General features: G+C 44.4%; 1 protein-coding gene across 1 annotated transcript in view; it reads right to left on the minus strand.

Moving 5' to 3' along the window:
* Positions 1-267: 267 nt before the first annotated feature.
* Positions 268-20,340, minus strand: part of cdk6 (cyclin dependent kinase 6) — a 36,090-nt gene continuing 16,017 nt past the window's right edge. The window contains exons 5-8 of the mRNA XM_030411210.1: positions 11,635-11,744; positions 4,226-4,276; positions 3,797-3,932; positions 268-3,676 (exon numbers count right to left, since the gene is read on the minus strand). Of these exons, the coding sequence (XP_030267070.1) occupies positions 3,524-3,676; positions 3,797-3,932; positions 4,226-4,276; positions 11,635-11,744 (450 nt within the window). The 3' untranslated portion in view covers positions 268-3,523. The remainder of the gene's footprint in view (positions 3,677-3,796; positions 3,933-4,225; positions 4,277-11,634; positions 11,745-20,340) is intronic.

A 20,340-nucleotide genomic window follows, 5' to 3' on the forward strand; every position in this document is an offset into this window, starting at 1 on the left:
AAGACCTCTAAAAATATGTTTTATTTGTATGAGATTTTCCATTGGCAGGGTGTCCAAAAACACACCTGAAGTTATCCTTGTCCATCTACCAGTGACGGCAGAGCAGGTGTCACACCAATCTCACTGAAATTCTTTAGAAATCCTTGTTTTATAATATGAATTCTCTGGACAGGTCTAAGATACAAGAAGCAAGTATTATAACAACATGCAACAATACACATTCACTATAGTGACTCAAATCTCACTCAAAAATGAGTCCAAACAACATTCAGAAAAGCTGCTTTTTATTCAACTGGTGCAACACAATAATAAGACACCAATGCCAGCATTAACACGTATAATGCCATGATTGTGTTTTTTTCCTAGTCATCATTTCCATTGGCTAACTACAAATGTGACACAGGAACATTAGGTGTGATTTGAGTTAAATGATGGACCAAGCCGTGTTGGTTTCAAAACAGTGAAAGCTCAACAGTGGAGTTCAGTTTTACGTAATGAGACTGAAATGTATTACAAACTGGTTAACTGATGAGAAAAGCATTCAGTGATTGTATCAAGTGTGATGAAACTAAGGCAGTCATCGTTTAATCGTAAACTATATCTAAGTATTTGGAGCTTTCATTGCATTGTATGCACCACTGACACCAGATATGAGTTATCAAATATAAAATTCACACAGTGCTTAGTCGAGCAGACAATTTTAAATGGATCTACATCATGTTCGCCATCTAGCAATTACAAGTATCTGGCAAAAAACAGTTGATACAGGCAGTTATTTTCAGACAGTAATGACTACAGTAACATATATTTGATACATAGGAATGACAGTAGACTGATCAATGACATGACCGGTGATGAACAGCTTGAAAGAAAACCTGAAGGAGTTGTTATGTGGTCAGTTTAAGTAGCCCGGGTTGTGCAAACTGTGCCCGAAAGGTTCGGACGTCCATAAACAAGAACCTGAGAAAGTCAGAGAGTTTGTCTGTTTGTCTGTGTGTGTGTTGTGAGTGTGTCTGTGTGTGTGTCTGTGTGTGTGTCTGTGTGTGCTAGCAGCACTACCTTTTAAGAAAACGTAAACCAGTGTTAAAATATGTTACTGTTCTGCAAGAACTACTACATACAAAAATACAACTCTGCATAACTTGCTTTTTCCTTGCTGGTAAAAATTGGACTTGAATACAAAGGGACATGACAGTAAAATAAAGCAAAAAAAAAAAAAAAAAAAAAAAAACCTAAACAAAATATTTGTGCATTATTTCATTATCAAAAACCACTGTAGAGTTCTTAGTCACTCTCAATCCAAAGCAAATGAAATTCAACAATCCCGCCAAACATTTTCAATAGACAAAATACTCTTGCCATACAACTTTCCTCTGACCCTCGCTAACTCTACATCTATCCATTTGTACGACATATCTATGGGCTGACGATGCACGTATCAAAAGTTTCTATCATTACAGCTTGTACTTAGCACTCTATACTGTACAGTACCAATGCCTATCCTTTATACATTCCGTACACTGTCAAACTATTCTTACACAAATTCTATAGTTATCTACAGAGTTGGTGTGATTGGTGTAAGAATATTGTATGCCCCAGCATCTTAAACAAAAAATTAAAAAAATCAAGTAACAACTTGATGAAAACAAGCATATAAGACTTGTCAATAAAATTAAAATTAAATACAGAATATTGGCGACACTATCCTGTGCCAAATGTATTCATGTTGAATAGTGCTGGTGGGACTTAGTCCACCTATTGCAAGCCTGTGCATTACTGTGTCATTCGGATAGCAAATAATAATGTATTTTATAATGATAAAAGCCATGATGGCAAACGAGATGCAAGTCGTAGACACCAAGTGTGTGGCAGGAACGTGTTTATAAGGTTCAAACATCATTGTCTCAGCACTGATATCAGCCCATTATCATGAGTTCCTCGAAGAGTGCAGAGACCATTAGAATCCCGCTACTGGTCTGCAGTTACTCAGGACATCCTCAAGGCGGCAGTAATATAATACATATGGAACTGGAATGATAAGTCACAACATGGCAGTGAGTGGCTGGCTTGTGATGCCTAATAATGTTTCAATAGGAAGGCGTGTACACGAGCGTGCTTGAAGTCAGTGGTAGTGCACACACTAAATGTTGCGTACGTATCTGTGAGCATGCCTTTGCTGTGTATCTGCTCACTGCACACACCCACAGCAAGCGTAAAGTCCGGTGAGGTCCACGCCGTCCACCCAGACTGCTGTAGGGTCCGCTCGCCCAGTCCAGGGGGCTCTTGTGAGGCCCAACATTGGTCCAAAACAGGCCTCTGCTTCATGATTACAGTCCATCTGTTCACTACTACCAGTCAATCTGAGATGCAAGTCTCTTTTGCATTGTTAATAGTCAATCATCAACATTTAACAACCTAAAAGCAGCAATAACAATCCATCAGTTCATGGAAGGAGGGTAGCTTTTGTGCATTTTCAGGGGTAAGAGCGTTGATGTTGCCTTTCTTGACGCCATCTTTTCCCTCACTTTCGGAGTACTCTCCTGGAGCTCTGTACGACGACTATAAGAAGTATTTGACCCCTTGGTGATCTTCTTCTTGGTTTGTTTTTATGTACAACATGGAATCACAGGTGAATAGGCTTGTTGACACTGTTAAACAGACACTGTCTCTTAAAGTCAAAGAGGAAACTGATCCCAGGATGGCTGTTTTCAATAAGTTAAATCACAGGCAGAATGATGACCGCCTGTGTGAAGTCAAGATGTGACTTTTAGCCAAATGCACAGCCAACAGAACAACCGAAACAATTTACAATCTAACCAATCCACAACAAGGTTATTAAAAAGTGGGAGGATACCAGTAAAACATGAAGGCACTGAGTACTGCGTCTACAGAATCTGCAGCCCGGGTGTATTTCTAACTTCATGGCCAACTGACAAAGACAGAGCTACTGTTGAAAAATCTCGTGACATTTAAGCTTGCAGTTGCCCAAAGGCATGTGGGAGTGAGAGAAGGCTCCATGGTGGGATGACACCAAAATCAAGCTTTCTGACCAGCACACTAAATGCACTGCAAAGCCTGGTGACGGCAGAATCGTGTGGCAGCAGGAAAGCTTGAATATGTGGAGGGTGAAATTAATGCAGGGAAGTAGAGAGGAATCCTGGAGGAAAACCTGCGGCCATGTTGGGAGAAAACCCTGAAGCTGCACAGGACTGTCTTCACTCAAGTGGCCAAATCACAATCCAGACCTGAACTCTTCACGCTCTCCATGCAACCGGACAGAGTTTGAGGACTTTTAGAGCGACGAGGGAAAAATGACAGTCTTAACCACAAAGACCACCGGATTTGTGCTGAATTAAACTGATTTGTTTTCACTTTGACATTTAAGCTTCATCTGTAGATCAGTGTCAAAAGTGTCACACTTTGATTTAACGCTGTACTAACAAACATGAGTAACACCAAGGTGGGGTACACAGAATACTTTTTATAGAAACTGTGTGGGATGATTTAGGGTGACGGAGGACGGTCAGGCAGTCCTCTCCTCCATGGCGGGCTTGTTGCTGGGGATGGGCTGGGCCGCGTACACACTTCTACTGTGGCTGTCCACACTCTGAAAATAAGGGTGGCTCAGCGCGGCGAAGGCGGATATCCTCCTGGAGGGGTTGAAGGCGAGGAATTGCTGCACAGAAGAGAAGACAAAAAGAAGAGGATGAATATAAATGATACATGGTTAGATTAAAAAAACAAAGTACTGCATAGTGAATCTGGATTGGTTTGGACAGAAGCTCTTGCTACCCACCATTAATAGAGCTCGTCCTTGCTCATCCATGTCTGGAACCAAGTTCTCTATTGGTTTAGGGAGTCGGGGGGTGAAGGCACTCTGTGGTAGGGCCACTTCCTGGGGCCAGTCTTCTGCTGCAGGTACCCCAACAACACTGTTGGGTGATAATGGTCATCAGTGCCTTCAGCCTCATCTACACACAGCACATTCACTGACTGACAAGGTCACATCTTTGCTAAACTAACCCCAGTGTTGCTCATGATATTAGCCCCTGGCAGAGTCATTTAAACTATACTAATAGGTTTTTAGACTCTGGACTGATTTCCACCAACAGTCCAATAAGTTTTGAGAGCTTTCGTCCAGTATCCAGACACTTCAGTGTCTCAAGAAAATATAACATAAAGGAACTCAGAATCTGGAACAAGAAGTGCAGCCAATAATACTCACTCGAAAATCTTTCCCAGCTGATCAACATCTGAGTTTCCTCGAAATAACGGTCTGTGGAACAAACAAAACACAGTTTAGTCCGACTGCTGCCGCATCAACATTTATGTCTTTGTTGATATAGAAAGTGGTTAGAAGTGTTAAGTATAATTATTAATCTCTTTGACCCACTTTAGATATGAGCCCTATGCTACAGTGAACTGCAGACGAAATCTGCTAAGATATAAGCTACTGGCTCAAAGCACTGAGGAATGTGTGACTCTGATGTGAGCGTTTGAAGTGGCCGAACACTCGCAGCTCCATCTCATGTTGTCAGGATTGTGGAGCAGTGCTGGGAGTACCACTGAAGAGGGGGAGGGAGGGAGGGAAGGATGAAAGGAGGGAGGAGAGCGGTAGCAGGGCTGCTCGTGGTTCCTGTGGCTTTGGGACGTCTTTGGATGCCCGTGGGCGGCCGTGCCTGCCCTGGCACCCGCACAAATCCAGTAGTCATCATCAGCACAAGGCTGCCGGCCGCCGCACAGGACAGAAAAAGCCTATTTATCCCTTGTGTGTGTGTGTGTGTGTGTGTGTGTGTGTGTGTGTGTGTGTGTGTGTGTGTCTGCTTTTGCTCTTTTCTGTGCAGGAGTGTGTCGGAAAGTGGGAGGGAGCGGCGTGTGAAAGAGAAGTTGGATTATTCTAACAGAGAAAGAGGTATGGGAACTAGACCTTCCTGCTCAGTTCCTCTGAAAGGAAACGAGGAGGTGTCGTGGTCAAAGAGAGGAGTTTCTTCTGTACATGCGTTGCCCGGGCAACAAACTGATATTATATCATGATCTCAATATTGTTTTGGATTCCGCTGCATCGTGATAGTGTTTGAAGGGTAACTACCGTGAAAAAAAGTTGTTAAAAAGTCTTTTGTAGCTGCAGAAGAAGCTGCATGTAATCTGATATATTGCCTTCAGTGATGTCACTCTGTGGCTATGTTGCATTGTGGGTAATGTGGGAATTCATGGAATAAAAAGGCGACATGACTGAGATACTATGGAATCAATTTTGATCACTGTTTTTAAACTATTCTTAATGATCATAATCCATCAGTGTTATACTGTTACATTAAAATCTGAAGCCTACATTACCCACAATGCCACTGAATCACTTAGTGACATCACTGGAGGAAATGTACCACATTAGATACAACTTCCTCTGGAGCCACAAAAGACTTTATACTACTTTCTTTCACATTCGCAGTATCAGTAAACCAGAGCTACACGATATATCGTTTGAGCGATGTACGTGTGTGTAATAGTCACGTCAGAGCCTGCGATGTAGGACGCACATGAACTCATCTAATTTCAAGGGTACCTGACACACACCGTGCATGCAGACTCTGCATGTGGAGCGATCCACCAATCACATTAGTTCTTAATCAGTGTGCCGAAGCAGACCAGCCCCTGCACATGGAGTGTACATGTTCATGTGTGGAATCACTTTGAAGTGTCTTTACCTGAGTATCATAAATAAATATCTTGATGTCACCCAGTCCAGCAGTCACAAGGTTCTTTTGAGGAGATTTTAAAACGTGAAAATGTTTATATAAATCATGTATATCAATATAGCTTCAGTGTATCTCCGTATCATATTAAGGCCAGCCCCACATGAAACCGGAGAAGGCTGCTCTTTATTATACTCTCTTTGTTTCAGATGATCAGTCACCAGCAGATGTCAATATTATGCAGGATATTGTCACATAGGTGTGCTTGTAAGCATGAGTTTATGGATTCTGTGTCCAGGCCTCAGTACAGCTCAGGTGCACCCCAGTTCAGTGCAGTCAACACACTGGCCAGTCACCATGTGATCCCTGTGTTTTCCCACTTGCAGGAAGCTTTGCATAGCTCAACACCCACACTTTCCTACGGACTCAGACGCTGGGAAATTAGTCACACAGTGGTATTTTGCACATTTTTACAGACGGCAAACTCTGTGTCACATCCTCGAGTTCAGAAGTAGGATTGGGATAGTGTTTGTTTCAATTCTTTAAAAAGAGAGAATCTTTAACAAACGGACGTCTCAGTGCTGCTTTAATCATCAACCTTGTTTTCTAACATCTGATTCAGGATTGTAGCACGTGTGCAGGTCTTCTCTGGCTGAAGAGCCACGCTGAGCCACTGAAGATCAGAACAAACCAGTTCTGACTGTTGCTAAAGAAGAAAAAAAAAGAAATCACCTAAAGCAAAGTCATCGTGCCAAAACAAGTAGGGCTGATAATTCCAAGAGGTCCATTTTTAAACCTGGAGTGGTTTGTTGGTTTGTTGGAGGGGGATAACTGCATTCACAGAGAGCCGGCCACCGGCATGCACACACGGTCAACAGTCGAGTGCAAATGTACACTTGCACAAGTCCACACATATGGCTGTACATGTGCACGCACACACTGAAGGGGCTGCTTCTGAGGTCTGCTTTGAACATACAGATGCTAACAAACACAAACGGGTGGCAGTGAAAGGAGGACTGAGACTGGGTTGGGACAGGCAGCTGAGTCACGCTTCCTTCAGTGCCAACACAGCTCCGTGTCCCTCATTCCACTGAGACAACCTCTGGAATGTGTGTGTGCATGTTTGCACGTGAGAGCGTCAATCTGTCTGGTTGGGAAACGGAGAGAGAGATGTGTGTATTTGCTTGAGTGCAGCTTCTTGGTGTATTTAGGCCTGAGTCAGTGTGGGGACATGTTAGTCTGTGCACAGTGTGTGAAGCACACACACACACACACACACACACACACACACGTACACGTAAGGCTGTGTCGTTCAGGATTTATCAATCGAGCTCTAAACTGTGAGAAAGTCAACACGGATGTGGGGCCTCTTCGGCACCATTAACGCAACACGCGGAGCCTTTCTGATTGGAGAAATGTCAACAATTCCATTCACTCCAGGCGTGACTCACCCCGACACTATCCCAGCCATGCAGATGCAGACTTGCATGATATTTGCTCAAATTCCTTTGACAAGTTCTCAACTATTCTTGCTACAGTAGATGTTTTAGTAGAGGACAGTGATTGACAGTTGGCCTTTGAAGGTTTTAAGTCAGAAGACAAATGTCAGGTTGGATCTACACTTCTCTGACCTGCCTCAGGAGCTGACGGGTGAATCAGGGTTGCTTCTGCTCAGTGGGCTGCTGACAGACTCAGATCTTTGACTAACACTCATTTACATTGTTTGTTGCTTTAAAGTACCATCCTCAGATTGCTAGTTATTCCCAGGAAACCATCAGCAACAGAAGACTAATTATGCAGACAAGATTTCTAAATTAATATTCTCATTCAATCCCAGAAAAGAGCATTACATTAACCAACTCTTCTCAAAAGCAATTAAACCAGCAGTGGCGACGTCGGCTTCATTGTACCCGAGCTGTGGACGATTATAATCTCCAGTTCAACACGACTGCAAACAGATAAACTGTTTTCTTATCTTCTCTTGTTCTGCACTCTCCCTCGATCACACCGCTTTCCTCTTGCCTTCTTTCACTGCTTCTCCCAGGTGCCCTTTAATCTCCAACAGGTGGCCTTTTAAAAAGCCATTTTAATAACCTGCAGAGAGAGAGAGAGTGTACGTCCTGTTCGTGGCCATCAAAGGCCTCGCCTCGCCTCCCGCCATAAGACACAGTTGGACAGGTGCCAGATTGTACACACACGCACACACACACACACACACACACACACACACACACACACACACAGGTAGGACTGCAGACGTCAGACTGAGCCCGTTTTTAAAGGGACACTGTGGATGAAGAACAGACCTGCACATCATAAACGTGACTTCATGTTGATTGTCAGTTCTTCACCACATGTTGACTTAATAAAAGTAACATGGCCATGAAATGCTCTTCCACTTGGTGCCATTCATGATGTGTTAACACACGTTTAGTAAGGCAGAAAACGTGTGTAACTGCAGCTCACCTCCATGAGCTGAATTAAATGAATCGTTCCGCTCTGTAATAGAAATCAGATGTATGTTTTTATATCTGGCTTTGTGAACCTCTGTGTCAGACATTTCCTCCGGATCTGAAAATAGTATGAACTTGTTAATGACACACTGCATGTCGAGGACATTGTGGTTTCATTTAAAGATGAAGTCAGATTCTAGAGAGGGATGGTTCATTGATGAACAGTGAAGGCTTCAGACCACCAAAATAAAACGTTGAAGTTTGACAACCAGGGAAGGAGACTCAGCAGTTCAGCAGATAGTTGATTGCTAACTGCTAACTGCCGCCCAGTACACAGCATAATGACAAATAATCAGAAAATAAACAATACATAAAAATAATTACATGCAGAGTCTCTGCATCTGCAGACGCCACCATACACTTCTAGTGGATCAACAGATCATCTCTGTGTGAGTCTTTACGTTCTGTCTGAGAAGGATCCTGCATAACCAAATCCATGCAGGGCTAAGACCAGGGACTTCAATTATTGCTCAATCAGCTGATCACATTCTTGATTAAGTTATATCTTGATTGGTTTATGAAATGTCAGGAAACTGAACATTGCACAACTTTCTCACGCTACAGAAGTGCTCGTCTTCAGCCACTCGCTCAAAATCCAGAGATACTCATTTCATCATCACACAAGACAAATAAAGGCATCAAATCATCACAACTGGGAAAGGAACTCCTTTGAATAGTTTGTGTAATCCTGCTGACAAACTAACCAACCAACAGACAGACAGAGGGGTGAAATGTAATGTCCTCGGTGGCAGTTACACGAGTGACAGACACAACACGGGTAACACTGAGACTGAAACCACCAGTCTCACTCTAACAGATACTAGAGGAAACACATCATCATCATCGATGTACAAACCTATGACAAAGTTAAAACATTAGAACTGAAACAAAGTGTGGTGAACGAGAGCTGAGGTCTTTTACATAACGGACTCACGTAAGACTGTGATGGATTGTCTGCTTCTAAACGCAGATGCAGCGACATGCTGAGTGACATCACACACACAACAAGAATGGATGTTTAGATTCACGGTAAACGATCAATAATCCTTCCATAGATTCACATGTGGTGACTGCAAAACTCTGAAACTTGTTCTATACCAAATGTTTGAAATGGTAGTAATGACATCCTCTTTTGATAATATCGAGAGTGCTGAGCTATAAAAACAAACTGCAATCAGATATTAACATTCTTACAAATGTGTCGGATGTGAAATCTCCATGTGACATCTTTATTACCTGTTTTTTGTCTTTGCTGTGAAATCAAACAAGATCAAGTATTTTTTAAAACTTCTAAATCAGTCTAAAATCCTGGTATGGTGACATGAGTATACAGTAAACACACTCAGTATCTCCCTTCATTCCTCTATGGAAGCATCTTCCTACATCATGTGTCTCGCCTGGTTTACTGTCGTCCGTCTCTTCACCTCTGTCGCCCTCTCTGTCGCCTCCCTCGTGCAGAGCGAGCTCGCTGTGTGTGGCTGTGAGGACGGTTGGGGAAGGAAGCATAAATTACAGGCAGGGCTGCTCCCTCTGGCACTGTGCCCTACCTCAGACAGACCGTTCTTATCTACCCTGAAGCACAACCACCACAGACTGGCTTGACCCCAGTCTAACGTTGATGAGGAGACGCAGCACTTCACATACGATGCCTCATAAATAACATTAGATTGATGCTGTGATAATGGAACATGTCCCTTTGACCTGGAAAGTTCTGTTTCCTTCCATCGGCAGGCGGTGGCACCTTTTTTTTTCGTTTGTAGAAAAGTGGTCCGTTATTAGCTCGGCTCTCCAGCTTGTGAAGTTCGTTAGACCACAAACTGACGAATACCTATACTGAGAAGCAGAGTCTTGACTCGCATGCTGCAACCACAGCGGGCATGCCTGTCATTACTGTAATGGTTTGATAAGCTAACTGAAATGTGATTGCTCACAGCTCGCAACGCATCTGGCAGGTGTCATCCGAGATGTCAAGTCAAAGTGGCTGATAGTGTAACGATGGCGGCTCATTTTTCAGTTTGAAGTTTCCTCAGTAAACTCACTTAAAGTCAAATAGAAAATTCTCTTCTGTGGATTTTTTTCAATATGGACTCAAACATCCAACGTTGAAGTGATCCTCTGCCACAGATCTGTTAAATCTCTTCACACTGGAATACTTTGTATCCATACAAACGGTGAAGCCATGTCAGAATAGAGACGCAGCCAGACAGATGGCTTCTAGTGATACCGGCTCCATACAGTCACACGGACGTGAGCATGTGAATGTGTGCATGCAGTATGTGAACATCTCTGCATGTTACTGATCATTATCTGTTGTTCTAACAGCAGATGTGGTCAGCGAACGACCTCCGATGGTTCCTGTAGTCCATGTGATGGTCTGTGTAGTGATGAACGCTCACCCAACATCAGATGGATTCACTCACTCCAATCTCTCACCTCTTTAGAAAGACCTACAGTCTTGGGGTAGTTGTGTTCTTCACACTTCAGCAAGTGAAGACAAAAACACTGAATAGATAGAAATATGCCACAGTTGTTGCAGGAGGGATCAATATGACACATAAATATGCTGATACAGGTCAGTTAGTGATACACCACAGCAGTCGGTTGTCAGTAGCTGAGTAAGTGTTGAGCGTCTTTTTAATGTGAAGGAGGACAAACAGCAGCAGGGAATTATGGGACAACAATGACGTGTGATGAGTGGGAGCCTTCCAGAACATATTTCCACTGTTGTTCAGTGATTCCATCACGTCTGGTGACAAGTTCAGTGACAGATGTTTCCTAGAGCTGATATGCTCAGAGCAAATGCAGCAACGCCTTCCAATCTGACTGCGGCTACCAACAGCATGACATCAAGATATTCTGTCTAAAACTCATCCGGCTGGAAAAGTTGTGTTTGAGATGAAGGTGGTGCATTGTTGTGTGTGTGAGAGGACAGATGTCACTGAGCAACGATAAGAATTCACTCATTATCTGCTCACACACATGTTTCATATTCCACAAAACTTTTATAATCAGCGTCGCAGCGTTCACCAAAAAAACTGACCATTTAAAACATAAAAAAAAATAATAATAATACAAAGCTGAAGAGACAAAATGGCTCCCTACAGTTCGGAGAGGGAGATTCAAAGATCCAAACTGATTTGCAGTAAAGTCATTTACAGACTTTTTAATGCCTCAGCCCGTCTGAAGTTCAGCCGTGTGTTGAGAGGTTAATTGTTTTTTTTTTTAAATCCCCTCAGGATCTCAGGAACATCTTTTATATTTTCTATGACGTTTGTTCTGTTGTGAAGCTCCAGAAATGTTCTGTGGACTTTGAAACGTCACCCGACTTTCCATCAGCATGAGGATGAGCAGATAATGAGTTTTCATCCCTGGTTGATCGTATTCTTTAATTACACAGAATGTTTCATTAACAGGTCTGCAGCTCTCACCTTCTCCTGAACATCTCAGCGAAGATGCAGCCGACACTCCACAGGTCCACTGGTGTGGCGTAACTGGACTGGAGCAGCACCTCTGGGGCTCGGTACCACAGTGTCACCACCTACAACACACACACACACACAGAGGAAATCCATTAAGAAGGTTAAACACACAAACACACATCCTGCACAAGTTCTTGCCCGTAGTTTTACCAGCGGCACTCGGTAAATGTCACCATCCAGGGGGGCGGGGGCGCACACGCACACACACACACACACACACACACACACACACACACACACACACACACACACACACACACACACACACACGGTTAATGCTTCTCTGCCCCCATCTCAGGCTTACGTAAGACATGAAATCATATCTGGCAGGACACGTCTCCCTGCTCCCGTTTCGGTGTACCCACATCACACAGTGTTTCCACAATGATCCAGGATCACACAGCACTGTACATGCACATGTGTGCAGGAGCACCATTACAAGAGGAAATCAATACAACGTCACAGCGGATCGTCTCGTGCATGTGAAGCGATAACAGGCTGACGATCGTAGATATTAACCACCACGCTCGACACCCCCCTCCTGCACTTCCTGTCTTACACCCAACAGCCCTGCACCCACCTGAGGTTTACTGGCAGCCATTTTGTGCCACTCACACTAAGCTTGGTTTCCAAATTTGTCACTGTGACTCAATTGGGAGTTGTGTGTGTGTGTGTGTGTGTGTAGCCGTAGCCTGCAGGAAAGCAGCAGCATTGTTACAGCTACAGTAGGGAAAGCCTCCAGACAAAACTCAGTGACCCCTAGTAAGAGAGTGGACTGGTTCCAGGTGCTTTCCTAAAGTCAAGATTTTTCCAACAGCTTTTGGCTGCAGTTCCCCCCTCCGGCGCTGCAGAGTGCTTATCGGGATTTCAGAGTCTGAGGAGAATGTTTGTAAGCAAAAAGAGTGCAGTGTCACCGAGATATCTTTATTAGCCGGCCTGGACTCTCTGAGGGAGCGCAGGAAAGATACCCGGAGCTTTATAGATGTTGTGCACATTCCTGTAGGTGTAACGTGAGACAGTGATCTGTGGATAGATAAATATCAACTATGAAAGGTGAATCAGGTCCTCGCTTATGTACTCAAGTGCTCCCTGAGAAGTTACTGTGAGACAGCAGCGGAGTGATGTTACAGGTCGGGGGAGGGGATGGTTGTGTGCTTCAGTCAGCACCAGGGTCGACCTGTCTATCTGCCAATCCTGCATTTTATCCAAACAACAACAAAAAACTAGAAAACTGAGGGATGGATGTCTATCACGTGTGTTACAGGCATTCATGGTCTGCAGGGAGTTCACTCCACCGACTCTGATTACTCTCAACCTGTCGTCTACGCCATCATCAGCTCCTCTGATCCAGTACTTAGGTTTAGCATGCTAACAGGCTAAACTAAGATGATGCACCTCATTAAAATGAACTGCTAAACATCAGCATTTTTGACTGTTTGCATATTGGCACGTTGAGCTTGTAACGCCACTGTGCCAAAGTTCAGCGTCACAGAGCCTTGAATATCTGAGGCAAACAAAGTGACCAAACATTACCCCGAGTCGCAATTCTTAAGCAACGCAGTCAACAGATAAGAGGAATGAAAAGTTTGATCACATTCTGCTTCTAAACTGAATGACGCTATTAATAGAGCTGGGGGTTACATTTTGCAGATGTGTGATACTTTCTCATCTCCTGCTTCCTGCTTCAGTGGAAACAGGGAGGAAGTTGAGGCTAGTTGGCTGAGATGTGTCAGCGGAGACACGTGGCCAGAAATCAGACGTTTGCTGAGAATGAACACAGTGTTTGTTGGGGTCATTGAAGATTTTTAGAACAGTGGAACCTCAAAGGAAAACATGAATGAAGCTACACAGCAGCTGTTGAGTCAGGCAACAAAGTGTCACTGTTGCTTTCTTCACACGGGAAAATCAAAAGCTGCATCACTTTCATTTTTGTGGGATTTTCTTTTCTAACATTCTTTGACTTTTATCTTGGAGTTCTTTGCAAATGTTCAGCTTGATATCTATTCATCACATCACAGCTCACAAGACGCGGCACTGCTGCGCCATCATGCACTCAAACACGCGTTCCTTTGTAAAACACGTATGGATCCATAAGTGACAAATGGCCCAATCATCATCTCCCTGTAACTCCTGCAGCTGCAGGCTCAAATGCATGTGACTTCAGTCAACTGCATGCTGTCTGTAGGCCTGCAGAGCCTAAACACACGGGCACACACACGTAGAGCCTTCTAGGAAGAACCACAGACCTAGAGCTCAGGGTATATCCGCCTCGCTGCAGTACGGAGTTATTCGAAAACCTGGCCACAAGTGCAGGTTAAGCCATATATGTCACACATGCACTAACACACTCACAGACACACCGGAAGATAGATTTTAGGCGCGCTGCAATCTGAAACTACACCCTGACTGTTGCAGTGAGTCGTGGTGCATCTATGGCACGGTGGTCTGTCATTCTGTCTGTGCATCAAGGATAAAGAAAGGCCATCTAATGTTTGACTTTTTGTCCATGAAAACCCCCAATGCATTGTTCCATCTTCCAACAGTTTATGACATCCCTACTTCCCTTTTTCCTACTCAGGACATTTTGTTCAAGAAAGGGTCACAACTGTATATTCTCATTTGCATGTTAAATGCTTTTGATTCACACAGCGGAGACGTATACATACTGATATAAACATTATGACACCATGACTACAGTCACCATGTACATCATAATAACGGAGCATGTTACTGTAGTCACAATAAAACTATAATAGAAGAGGAATAATCCATATCAGGCTTTAGCGACACATGCAACACTTTTTAGTATGAGCGAGTCATTATCGGTATCTGAAATACATGATCACCAGGTTTATTCATCGAAGGTATTTAAAGCTGTTGTTCGTGACATTTAGTCACTCTAGCGTGCATTCAGTCATCCCCCCTTCAGTTCAGTGTGAGAAGTTGGGTTTCATTAACATTTCAGATCTGGCAACGTTAATTCACCTCACAACACCGCTGTCTGAATCATCTGCTCCTTCGAGTGGTTGCCAGTTTGTGCACTAGCAAAAGGAAGCCGATCACTAATGTTAGCCAACGTTAATGTTAATGCTAACATTGCTTCTGTTAGCTAGCTGACATCAGGGCAGTACAATATGCTAGGTGTTCACTGTAGAAATCAGCTATTCTTACGTTTTTCCCCCCACAAACTGGCAACTTCCAAGACTGTTAGCTGACACAGATGCCACGTGATTCCAGCGGTGTTGGGCTGACAAACCTTGTTGGAAGCAGCAACCAGCACTTTCAATTAATGCAAATAAATCCGCAATTCTTCATTGTCAAGTCATCGACTCCCTGCCCCTCAGACGGCTCGTCTCAAACCTCTGGTCTTCACTTTCAGGGTGCTCATTTTCATTTCCAAACAAACAGTCCTCCTGTCAGCGTCTTTTTCCACTCAGCGATCCTCCTCACCCTTTCTCCCTTACCTCCCCCCTCTCTCCTGCAATCTCGTGTTCCTTCTCCATAAAATGCCTCTCTCCCTGTTCCTCTAAGCCCATGAGTCTGCAAAACACACATGTCCGCAATGCAATAAAGTCTTCATGCAACAGTTGGAGACCCTCTAATATCCATGAATGCATTTCGATCACACACAGCGTCACGCTCTCCATAAAGGACTTAGATGTGTGTGTGTTCAGTGAGCCTCCAGCCTGTCCCACTGACTATCCCAAAACTGAAACATGCTCCGAGTCGCGGCCTGAACACACAACGTAACTACCGTTTTCATAAGATGATTATAACAACACACAGACAGTTGTAAAAAAGAAAAAGGACATTCCCCAGTTGCAATGCAGTTCTGCTCTTTTTTTTTTGGGTCCTTTCCCTTCCTCTTCCTCCAACCACGTTTGCATTCTTTCTTCCTTAGTCTCTCTTTCTCACCCTTCTCATTCTCTGTTCTGCTTCACGTATCCCTTCGTTACTCACACTCCTCTGAACAGGCCGCATGAAACCAGAGATACAGACATACTGTGCCTGTATCTCTGATTTCCTGTGGCCTGCACAGAGATACAGATACAGTATGTAGGACAATCACACAGAGAGAGTGAGTCAGCCCTCAACTGTGCAGTGAAGTCTTTTGGTCTTAGGTCAGCTGCTTTGCATTTTCAATCTGTTTCTCTGCCTATCTGACACCCGTCTTCTCTTCCGCATGGTAACAGAAACGCCAGAGGAGGTCAGATAAAGCCGAGGGAGAAAAAGAGAGTTAAAGCGAGAGACAGAGAGAGTGTGTGAGGCTGACTCCAGATTAAAGGACAACATTCTGGGCATTCCTCTCTGCTGAGAGCATCCTCCCCCTCCACCACCACCACCACCACCACCATCCTCCTCCTCCTCCTCAGCCCTCACTGCTGCTCTCTGCTTCAGGGAGGAAATGGCTTCTCCTGCCCCCAGAGGACCTTCGGACCTCCTGGGCCGAACCTCCAAGCCTGTCTGACTGCAACATCCGGACACGGTGCCACCAGTGCACTGAGCATGCAGAGCGGAGCAGTGTGACAATAGGGTGCATGCATGTGAGCGGGGGCGTTTGGTCTGTGTTATGTGTGAGTATGTGCACGTGACTAAGTGAACACCTGCTTCGCCTGGATTCACGTGCTGCAGGGCCGAGAGCTTTCTGTGAGAGTCTACCGATGTACGCAAGTTATCTGCAGCGTGTGTGTGATGTTTGAGGATACTTTTGGACTATTACACCTTCGTCATAGAAGATCGATAGCACCTCTCCAGTCTGTCTGTTAAATATGAAGCTGCCGCCAGGAGATATTAGCCTAGCTTAGCATAAAAACTGGACGCGGGAAAGCTGACCCAAATGCTCCGAAGCTTTTATCATTGCCATGGTACCTAACATTCCAATCAGTGGTAAAAGAAAGGAGACGCTGTATTCTCTTTAGCAGAAGAATTCTTGTTGTCCAAAAGTAGTGGATGGTACCAGAACAACCACTGAGCTGGTGTTAAAAGGTCGAGTTGGGTCAGTCAGAACACAAAGCAGAACTACCAGGTCACACAGAGTTCAAAGGGTGCCGTCCTCCAAGTTCCTCAGTGGAAATGCAGTTTATGTAAATTAATTATTCTGCTTTAGAAGTGCTGGCATGTACAAAGCCAGGCCAGTTGTTCCCGGCTTCTTTCCAATCTTTATGCTAAGCTAAGCTAATCATCCGCTGGCTGTAGCTTCAGACAGTCATGAGAGTAGAAATCATATTATCGAACTCTTAGCAGGAACGTGTTTAGTATTATTTCTCAAACTATTTCTTTAAACTGCTGCATGATCAGCAAACCTTTTCCTGACTGATGCCGGTCAGATGTGGTTGTAGATACATTGCTGTGTTTCATACCAAAAGTGGCCCAAACTACAAAAATTATAACCGAAATGGAAAAAAATAAAATAGAATTATCCATTAAATCCTTGATAAATTGTGCTTTTCTGGTAGCTAGAAAAAAAACCCCCTCCTGTGTCCCTGGTCCACTTCCTCTGCATGACACAAACATTTTCCTGTCACTCTCCATGTGGACTTCCGAGGGGGACCTTCACAGTGACCACATGCCATGAAGAAGACTGAGGCTACAGGACCAGAGGCTCTGTGGGCCGATGGAGCTTGGCCGGGGGCCCATGTTTACGTTCCCTCTCACTGAGGAAGCCCAGGATGAAAGAGCATCACTGCACACGGACACATACCGTCTGCACACACATGCACACTGACGGACAAGATGCACCAGAGGCCAAATAATCATTGTAATCTAATCAATAAGATCATGATTGGAGGTTTTAACTTTCAGCAATTACTGAATAAGTGGGATAAACGTTCAGTGCAGTGAAGTCTCTCAGGTAAATGGCTCGACTGTTTCATGCTTGGAGTCTTAAGATAGAATTTGATTACATTCCTGAAAGCAATCCACCACAAATTAAAGTCTTCCCACGTAAATCTGAGGAGGGGAAACGGATAAAGGCTCCAGAGTGTATGGACGGACCACGTATGGCAGAAGGAGAGCGGATGTTATAATAATATGAGCTAAACTATGCACTCTGAGAGAACAGTGCAGCTCAGGCTGTAATGTTGTGTCTCCAGAGAGGCCCCATTCGAAGGCCTAGCAGTCAGCCATGTTGTAAACACCATTATTTCACTCCTCCCTCACTTTCCCTCTTTCTTCCTCTTGTTCTGCAAAAAGGACAATTTACAGTCGCAACAATACGACTGCACCAAGCCAAGAAAGGAAAAGAGAAGGGAGAGAGGGACGATCTGAAGGAGAGGCGAGGGGAGAGAAAGGTAGAGGCTGAGCGAGGGAGAGACAGAGGGCTGGAAAGAAAAGTGCAAGAGCAGCACACAAACTGTATACAGTAAGACAGAAAAAAGGCGCACTACAACTGTTGCCAAAGTATGCACAGTGTACAGGAATGCAGCATGGGGCCCTCGGCGAGCGAAACAAAGACAGCACAGTCAGTGGCTCTCTCTCCCCAGTGCTACCACATCCGCACATCATTAGCTGGAAAATTCCTGATATATGCTGTAATTTTTTCTCTTTTTTCCCCTCCTCTTCCTCTCGCTGGTACAGACAAGGCTTTAATATCCAGATGCCGGTGTGTGTGTGTGTGTGTGTGTGTGTGTGTGTGCACGTGCACCACACACACACACACACACACACACACACACCAATCCATAACCCCTTTTCTCCACCTGGATCCATTCCAAGACGCCATCAACAGTTAATACAGTGAAGTGCAAAGGAGTGGTGAGCTGTGTGTGTGTGTGTGTGTGTGTGTGTGTGTGTGTGTGTGTGTGTGTGTGTGTGTGTGTGTGTGTGTGTGTGTGTGTGTGTGTAAACAGGAAAAAAAAGACCTGCATTGTGCATGTGGCAGTGTGTATTTGTGGTCAAACATTAGTAACAATGTGATTGTCTGTGTTTGAATGTGTGTGTGTGTGTGTGTACAGTATATCCCTGTTCATACGTGTGTGTGTGTGTGTGTGTGTGTTGTGTGTGTGTGTGTGTGTGTGTGTGTGTGTGTGTGTGTTTGCTTGCTTATGTCAAATTGGGGCCAGCCCCTTCGCTCCAGCCGGCTGCAGTCGAAGCACAGAGGACGACTTTTCCTTTTTTTCCCATGCGGAGTCGTTTGAGGAGATATCTAAACATTCCCAGAGTGCACTGCACGTGCTCTCCTGCGTGCAGTGCAAAGGGTTTTTCCTCCCTCCCTCCCTCCCCTCCCTCCCACCCTCCCTCCCTCCCTCCATCTGCCGCTGCCTGCCTTTCTTTCTGTCGGTCCAGAGTAGAAACACATTGTCTGGCAGACGGAGAGATTCACAGAGTCGACTGTCCGGTTCATCGTTGGTCATCACAGAGAAATGTCAGTTTGTCAGTGTTGGTTCCAGAGCGCTGCTGCGCTGCTCCGTCAGTGTGCTGCTGCATGTGCAGTCTAGTTTAAAGACTCAAAGACAATAGAAGAGACAAGTTCTTAATAGAACTTTGGTTATAATCAGCGTCTTGAAATGAAGCTGCATTTCAATCACAACACAATGTAGAAACATCCATATGATCATAAACGCTTTGCTGAGACACTTTCAGATTTACAGGTGTCGCATGCTTTAATCACAGATCAACATGATGTTACCGTCACGCCTCTTTTGGCTCCTCACCGCCGGCGTGCTGGATAAAATGACACACTGGAGACACGTTCAGTGTGAAAATACAAAGGCGGCGTAGAACAAAAACTTTGTTTGGACACCATCACAGAGTCTCTGTCTGAAAAGGGCTTCAGAGACCCGCAACCCAAATAAACCTGATTTAACTTTCAGCAAAATCCAGAAGAAATGAACCGGTATTTTGAAAAAAGCCCAATCTTAAATATGAAGACGGTTCCTGTCCTTTTGTCCAGATCTGCACCAAAAGTTCATGGTGTCTATTCTGCAGAGACCTCCAATCAAGGTCCGTGGACATCCCTTCAGTGATTTTTGTGTAGTCCTGCAGATAAACCCACAAACCAAACACACAGCAAAGAGCAAAAACCTAACCGACTTAGGGAAAGTATTTGCAGAAGCATGCGGTTTCCCAACTTAAAGACATCTTATCTGCACTATCGTCACTATCTTGTACGATTATCATAGCGTGCCACAAGTGAGAACACACCTATCTACATGTTCCCCTGGCCCACACCCACAGATATTAACTCACATCAATACAGTCAGACAAGTAAAGGGCCCACAGACGGGGGGGAAATAACTGAGAAAATACCTATTTTCCTGAATAGCGTCCGACTGCTCCTGAAAGCTTTGTATGCTGCTTGAGTGTGGGCAGGAAATCTGGTTTCAATTTGTTAAATAGCAGCTGATATGGCTGTCTTATTCTGATAATGGCAGTGGGAGGCCTGTGAGCAGAGGGAACTCAGTGGAAGAACTGGGAAAACACCTTCAATCAGGTAACAGCTTCACTCATCTGCATGTCCCCAGCAGCAGGTTTACAGGAAACTGTGACCACGACTGAACAGACGCTGCTCTTGAAAAAGCCAATAATGTCAGTCACAGTAACTGGTTTTTCAACCAGATAAAAAGGAAATTCAGAAGCCTTTTATTTCCTATACAAGATCTGAATGGAAAGTCATAAACTGCCCTTCGACTCCGGTGCAACTCGAGTTCACTGAAG

The sequence above is a fragment of the Sparus aurata genome, chromosome 3 (genome assembly GCF_900880675.1).
Source record: "Sparus aurata chromosome 3, fSpaAur1.1, whole genome shotgun sequence".
NCBI lineage: Eukaryota > Metazoa > Chordata > Actinopteri > Spariformes > Sparidae > Sparus > Sparus aurata.